Source organism: Genypterus blacodes, unplaced genomic scaffold (assembly GCF_046128005.1).
Source record: "Genypterus blacodes isolate CSIRO-AG114 ecotype Tasmania unplaced genomic scaffold, CSIRO-AGI_Gbla_v1 ptg000039l_1, whole genome shotgun sequence".
Classification (NCBI taxonomy): Eukaryota; Metazoa; Chordata; class Actinopteri; order Ophidiiformes; family Ophidiidae; genus Genypterus; species Genypterus blacodes.
The window spans coordinates 5326521-5334530 of record NW_027466852.1 but is presented as its reverse complement, the minus strand read 5'-3'; the positions used below and the strand labels follow the sequence as shown (position 1 = coordinate 5334530).

Sequence of the window (8010 nt, the reverse complement as noted above, 5' to 3'; positions counted from 1 at the left end):
GAGGCTCGTGTTCCCAGCCAACCGAATTTTTGTCAAATGAGCACGATGTCCTCTACTACAACACACACTCTCTTCACATGAGACACATAATGTATGATTAGTCACTGATAGGATTACATAACACAAATACAAGTAGTATCTTTATATAGCGATATTGTGCTAGAAAATGAGGTAAGATGAGAGCTGAGAGGACTTCACCTGTAAGTTACCCTTTTATCCAATACCTCAATATCTATTATGTCAATATAACACAATTATTTGATGTTGCTGTTGATATTTTGCAAAGGATTACATGTGGTTAATAAAGTGGACACTCAAGTAAAAAAAAAATCACTTCAGAAAATCTTATCAAGATAAATCAGCATGTATAATAGAAATGACAAATCTCAGATAATATCTAATGGCTTTATCAAAATACAGTGTGTTGATTGATTTGCATAAATCCATAGCCATATCGATCCCTGTTTCAAAAAGACTAAAGCCAAATATTGCCTGATCATGGTGTCTGAAATCACATGTTTAACTTAACCAAGGTTGTTTCTGTTGCTTAGAAATAATTAAATAACCTCATCACGATAGACAGTTAAAATTGCACGGGTTGAATCATTCATCATATAATTAAACCTTCCTCAGGTTCAGTGTGAGTGATTTGATGAAGGAATAAGAGCTCCTCATGATTACATTCAGATTATATTAACGTTTAATCAGGCCAAAGGGAACAAGAGAAGACTGAACAAAGGCTCTGAGAATTGTGTAGAAAACATATATGTCATTATTCCAGGCTTCCCACCTCGCTGTTAGCAATATAATTCACAAAAGGCTGATACTAAACTCATGGTCGCTCAGGCTTTGTACAATCCTTGAACTTTGATGAATATCTGTAAACTTGTGTGTAAAAGCTACATTTCTAACACAAAGTGATCAAAGTGAACATCTGTCTCACAAGCTCACAAGCAACCATCAACACACTTTTGTTTTAATCGTATCTTTTATTGTAACATCCACTGTACACAGTACACATGCCCTCCATTAATACAGTTCAAAACCAAAGAAAGAGTGAGCAGCAGATAAAAAAAATGGAGGGAAAGATGAAGGTCACAGTCAGTTTGTCAGCTTCCATTTATAGTTTCTATGGTTGAAAAAAATTGTGATCCAAACTTGTCCAGTGACAGTCACAGGAAAATTCTGATACTATATGGGATTTTAAGATTGGCACCGTTTCACACTTGCTGTAAGTGTGATCGAGATGAAGTGTGATCCAGTATTTTTTGCCATTCACTCTCATTGTCACTTCCTCGTCAACTTGAAGGTGCCTAAGGTTGGAGCTGTAGAGGATGTGTGTGAGTGTCTTAGTACATTAACCTTTAATTCTATTTCTGCACCCTCTGCTTCACAACACATTTCCTGCTTGAACAAACAGTGTGTGTTTAAATGGGACTCTTCTGTTGTCAAGCTTTAGCACATATTGGGGTAATTCGAGAAGAGCTATTCACGAATATCTCTGAAAAAACCTGACGGCATTCGACTGTTCATTCAGATTCATGATGGGCTCAAAATGTCATGTTTGGGCTACAGAAGTGTAATATTGTGTAATAAAACCCCCACACAAGGGGCACAGATCTTTCTTTTAGTTAGACAGCTTTTTCATTCAACTAGTGAGAGGGTGTGTTTGAGTTCTGAAGTGAGTGTACCAACATTGAGTGAGTTACTGTTAGTATATCAGTGTTCATCCATCTTTGCCATTGAATCACAGAAAATAAAATACAATAGATTAAAATAACACCTACGGGATGTTGATGGTAGATAATGATGAATGAAGTTGAAGTTAGTGGAAATGAAACAAACTAATACCTCAGATTAAGATGAAAACTAATTTTGTATGTCCTGCTGAGTTGGATTAAAATTTAAGCCTGATTCAAGCTGTACGACTCAGCACCGCCATCAACGCTCCTTTAACATAGTTGTAGCTCCTTCATAAAGTTTCTGAAACACAGTTGGTGTGGCAACAGCTTGGCAGAAATGCTGCAATTGCTCAGAAAATATAGTAGAAACGCTACTGCAGTTTCAGAATTAACAAAAGGGCTTTTAGATTGTCAAAAACTGTGGAACAAGGAATAAAGGGTTGCGAAGAAGAAACCTATGTGCAGGCTTAAGATGCAGGGTTGGTTCATGAAGACATGTGCATGAACAGATCCAAACTCAGCATTTTAATACACTGAATTATCATGTGAGTGGTCATATACATATATTAAATGTAGCGATCACCGGATTTAATATCACTGTAACTTTGCTGTGATTTATGCCTGAATGGTATCTTTATCAGTTCGGCGATGTTTCAATGTAAAGTTAGGAATGATGTCATGAATAAACCTTCATCATATCTATTAGACTTGTCCTGAGTGAAGGAGCTTGGCCTCTCTCGGGTGTATTTCAGAGCACTTGGACCAATTTACACGAATCATACTCATCTGAAATGTTATCATGGAGTTATGTCAACATCAAAACAATGCATCATATTCTCCTGGTTTCTATTTTCTGCTTGTTATATACATATCTCATACACCCTCACATGTATAGCAGGCTGTACACATGAAAAACTGATCATCTCGATATTACAAATGGTGTTAATATCCTGTCAGAAAATGCTTCACACAGATATCTCTGAATGTTGGATATATGTTGTCTTATCACATTGTAACATGTGGTTTGACCTTGTCCTTTAACAAACACATATTCTAAACCATTAGCAAAATATAAGAGAGAAAGACGATAAACAAAAATGCATCACAAGATTTAAGACAGACCAGTTGTTTTAAGCAGATGTTAAGAAATGTGACTTGCAGTCTAATCACATGACTCACATGTTGACACAATGACACACTGCTGCAATCCATCCTGCTTTGATAACAGACCCAACAGCCCCGGGCTAAACAACCCTCCACCTCTTCCCTTGCACAATCACTCCATCACTGTCCCACCTGCCTCCCACAACCTGAGCACAGGCGCACAGTACACTACTACTGAGTCCCTGTGCAGTAGATGACACAGAAATATGGCCAAACTAGTTAATCCTCAGGACAAAAAAAGGCTTCTGCAAGGCATCAACATGCATTGTTAACTTCAAAATCATGTACCATACAGTCACTCCCTGCAGGATTAAATAATCACACATTAAATAATCTCCAGTCTTCACAAGCTGGTCACATCAGTTGTTTCCTCATCACTGTCTCCCAGCACAGAGTAGGTGTGTGACGTTGTATTCCTATACTGCCCGGCGGAAGAATCTCTGGCTACGGTAATGTTTCTCTTATCAGCAGACACACCGTATAGTCTGTCCCCTGAATGCCTCCTCAAAGGCAGAACGTCGACTTCCACAGACTCTATGTTCAAAGGGTTGGCATTCACAGAGTGTCTTCTCATAGGCAGAAACTCTGCTCTTTGTATAGAGTACTGAAATGTGTGGAATTGGCTAGAGAACAATGAACTGTCACACACGCTAGGACTGGACCGGTACCAGTCTGAGATACTGTGGACTGATCCTCCTGTGCTGTCCGTACTGTCTCCCACCTTACGGCCCAGTCCCTGACCCCTGGCCAAGCTAAAGAGCTTGGGGATGGTTACCATGGAAGCAGAAGCTGCCAGTGTAGCAGCAGCAATGCTGTGGCGTTCAGTGGGACCCAACTTAGTGTCTGTTATGGTTATAGCAGGAGCCGCCATGGTAGCTGAGCTGGTGAATGAGGTCGACCCAAAGAGAGAGGCCACTTTCTGGCAGTATCTTGTTCGTATCACCTTGGCTGATCGGTACAGATCTCCTATGAAACAGTAACAAATGGGGTTCAGGCTGGAGTTTGTCAGGCCCAGCCACTGGGCAAATGGCCGTGTATGCAGAAGCCAAGATGGCGGCCTATGCTCCCAGTCAATCCAAAGATCAGCCAAATACAGAGGCAGCCAGGACACCGCAAACAGAAGCACCAGACACACCACCATCTTGGCAATCTTCTGACGGGTCTTGAGGCGGGACACATGCAAAGCATGGCTCCGAGGGTCGAGATCAGAGAAGGCCGACTTCTTCCCTCCCCAGAGCCGCCGGCCTGTCAGGAAGCCTATGGTGAGGTTAAAGGTCACCGGCAGACAGTAGAGAATCACAAACAGCAGGACATTGTATCTGTGGAACGAGGAAAGTGAAATGAAGAAAAATTAGACAATTAAAACTGAAATATACAATGTTTTTTTGTTTAAATGTTAGTATATCCATCTATACACCGAAGTGCAGTGAAACATTAAAATGACAAATGTAGCACATATCTGATCACATTACCTTTGAAAGCAACAACATGACAGAAAAAACGTCATCACTTCTGTGACACTAGATGCCCTTTGCTTTAGTTTCTCACAGAAGGTTATTGATTACAGCTTTAATAAAGACCCCTGGGACACAAGGGGCTGCTCTTGTACACACAAGCAATCTATTTTATTCTAATTGTTTAATTGTATATTTGTAATTCTTGCATCCTTCTGTTGATTTGTAGTTGGATCCTTTACTCCCCAGGAGTACAGGAGTACCACATTGTGCTCATTATTAGCTACTCGTTATATTGTCACTCGTAAGATCAATATCACAATCAGCAGGATTGCAGCGTGCCTTAAGGTGTGTGTAGATAATCAACATTGCCAACATAGAAAGCTTTTTAGCTTTTTATTCTTGTAGATGGAAAGTAAAATGACAAATGCCACATACAGTAAAGGAAACTAAAGAAAAGGTTAACTTAAAGAGTCTGAGCACTTGTAAGTAATGTGACATTTTGAGAAAAGCAAAACACAACAGAGGAAAAATAAAACTAAGCTAGACAGTCGGTGCTGTCAAGGACAACCTTTCAGATACAAATGAGCTTTAAGTTCATTTATTACATTTTAGAAACTTTCAGTTTCAATGCTGCTCATGAGGGGCATATGTATGTATAAATGAAACCTAGCTGGAGAGTAGAGAATCACCATAGATCAGCAATGTTAGAGATCAGACCCACAATATGCCCCTGTTATACTGTCTGTTTATACTCTGGGTGGAGCATCAGGAGATGCAATCAAACATCTTTCCTGTTTGACCAACTCTCATGAAAGCCAAATATACTCAAACTACAATATGACACTGAGAACATTAAAATAAGTGAAAATGGATTACCAATTGCATACATTAAGAAAAATTGTTTCAGTGATAAACTGACAAATTGATTAATTGATCCATTAATTGATACATACAGCTGGAGTACATACCCCTGCTTGAGGCGAGGCTGAGGCCACTCCTCCTGACAGACCAGAAAGGCAAAGGATCCAAAGTTGATCTCACGCCGCCGGTTCATCACCGCAAGAGGAGCACACATGACGGAGGATACAGTCCACACCACAGCAACAGTCCCCAGGATCCGGTGTCGGGTAAACATGGAGCGAGCCCGCAGTGGGGATCGAACACTGTAGTAGCGGTTCACACTGATCACCGTGAGTGTTAACACACTTGCTGAGACCGATACTGCCTGTGTGAAAGGCACAGCTCGACATAGAAGGTCACCATAGACCCATGGTGTGTAGATTTGGCTTCCCAAGGTGACAGGCATGCACACACACACCACAGCCAGGTCACACACCGCCAGGTTCACGAGAAGGATGCGTGTCGCACTGACACCGGCTAGTCGCCTGCTGCGACGGTTTGTGAGCACGCGAAGAGACATTAGGTTCCCGACAAATCCCAAAATGAAGGACAGACAGTACATGACGGTCAAAGCGATGGTGCTGGGCTCGTGGAGAGTCCAGAGCAGCATGCTCTCCAGGTCGGCCAGATCATTGGAGGAGGAGAAGGTGGACGGGAACAGAGGAAACGAAGAGCGGGAGAATGGCTGGTAGATGAATGTGGATGTTTGGAGAAAGGTTGAAGATGCTGTGGTGGAGATGAGTGGGCCGGGGATGAGGGAGGGATATGGAAGGAGGGAGGAGGGCAGCAGTGAGGGCAAAGGCTTATGGAGAGTAGCAGTGGGGGTGAACATCAGAGACATGTGGGTGCTGATGGTTTGGTTGAGTCTGGATTGAGGGCCATCATACTGCAGCAGAGGAGAGAAGCTGGGCTGGACCAAAGGCTGGGACAGATCCATGCTGGTGCTGAGTCTCACAACCACAGCCAGGCCAGCCAGGAGAGAAATTGATAAATAGAACTCATTGAAATCCAGTCATAGGGATACAGACTCAGCAAGTCCAACTAGGCAGGTATTCCTACCCTCAAAAATCATATCCTGAACATGTCCCACATTCCAAAATCAATACGGTCTGCAGTCCTGTGTTGTGTGTGTCCTTCTCTCCATGATGCCATGGTGCAGTCACACTGTGAATCTTTCTAGAAAACCATGGTCCCTTCGTCTGTCATAAAAGTCAGCTGATAGACTGTCAGTGCAGTCAGAGTCCTCAAGGGAGTGGCAGTCTGAGTCTGGATAATCCTGGACCTCTAACAGACTGTCTCACCTCAGAGAAAGGTAATCTACATAGACTCCCTCTCTCTCTCTCTCTTTCTCTCTCTCTCTCTCTCCCTCCCTCTCTCTCTCTCTCTCTCTCTCTCTCTCTCTCTCTCTCTCTCTCTCTCTCTCAGCAGGGTGCAATCCGATCTGTTAAGACAAAAATCAGAAATATCAGTGGTTGTTTTCCTGCAAGCTGTTCAGATGCAAAACAACCTACAGTATATGAAAGCTCTAAAATATTCCTTAATCTCTGAATATTTCTTAATAATTAATAACAGTTTTCAGCTCCCCGACGTACAACAAAGCCAAGAAGCTTTCTACTCAGATTAGTTGGCTTTACATTTGGATTTTAAGAAGGGAAACATGTTCTAACCATATGTGATAATATCAGCAACACTCAATTCATTCAGCATGATTCGAGCCTGCCAGCATTTACCACTACATTAAAATGCAAAACTTACAAATTATTGCTTCAACACAATCACGACAATAAATTTTCAAAACTGTCTGAATGAACGGCAGAATGTAGCAGAACACTGTGCTGCGTGCAGATAGTTCTACCTACTGACCGTGTGCTTGGCCAAACGCTGCGGGTCCTGGTACTGAGCTGACGGGGAAAGATGCTCCAGAGGCGGACCGATACGCGCCAAACCCGGAGCCAGTGGGCAAAGTTACGCACGGATCCCTGAGACGCGGTGCCGGGCTCTCCAGTGTCGGTCCCGTGTCGAGTGCGGGGACTCAGTGACGGCAGAGTCGCTCCGTGCCGCTGCTCTCGCGTGTTTCCAGGAGAGACGCACTCCTCATCCTGCGCTCCTGCCGGCGGCGCATCCAGCCCGTCGGACGCTGCAGGAGTGGATGTCACCAAGTCAGGCAAGGAGCAGCTGCTCACTCGCTCACTCACTCACTCACACACACACACACACACACACACACACACACACACACACACACACACACACACACACACACACACACACACACACACACACACACACACACACACCACCGTTTGGATCGATGCAAGTGAACAAACAAACAAATTATCACATCCATTAATAAACTTATAAAAGTATCTATCTATCTATCTATCTATCTATCTATCTATCTATCTATCTATCTATCTATCTATCTATCTATCTATCTATCTATCTATCTATCTATCTATCTATCTATATATGAAATGCAGACGTGTAATATTTTAGAATATTGAATACTTGTCATATGCATTTTCATAATATTCTGGGACACATGGGAGATTGGAATATTAAAATGTGTATCCTTATCAAATATGCAACACAAATTCCATGATACATAATGTTATGTACAGTAAACAGGATATTACAAGGCCAGCGGCGACCCTATTCTATACACAGAGACGAGGGAAATTATACGTGGTTATGAAGCAAAAGAGCAAGCTGCGAATACATTTGGATTCATCAGATTTGATCAAGACATTATATGACAGTGAATGATTAATTTAGTAGGGATGAAAGAAGAGGCCCAAGGACTGTGC

The 8010-nt window shown here is 42.3% G+C and overlaps 1 protein-coding gene across 1 annotated transcript; it reads right to left on the bottom strand.

The window, feature by feature from the left end:
* Positions 1–1279: 1279 nt before the first annotated feature.
* On the bottom strand, positions 1280–7500 carry LOC142996662 (uncharacterized). The gene is made up of 3 exons (XM_076147662.1): positions 7067–7500; positions 5272–6644; positions 1280–4165 (listed from the first exon to the last, which is right to left on the bottom strand). The coding sequence occupies exons 2-3, from the start codon at positions 6138–6140 to the stop codon at positions 3190–3192; spliced, it is 1845 nt and encodes a 614-aa protein (XP_076003777.1). The 5' UTR covers positions 6141–6644; positions 7067–7500; the 3' UTR covers positions 1280–3189.
* Positions 7501–8010: the final 510 nt, after the last annotated feature.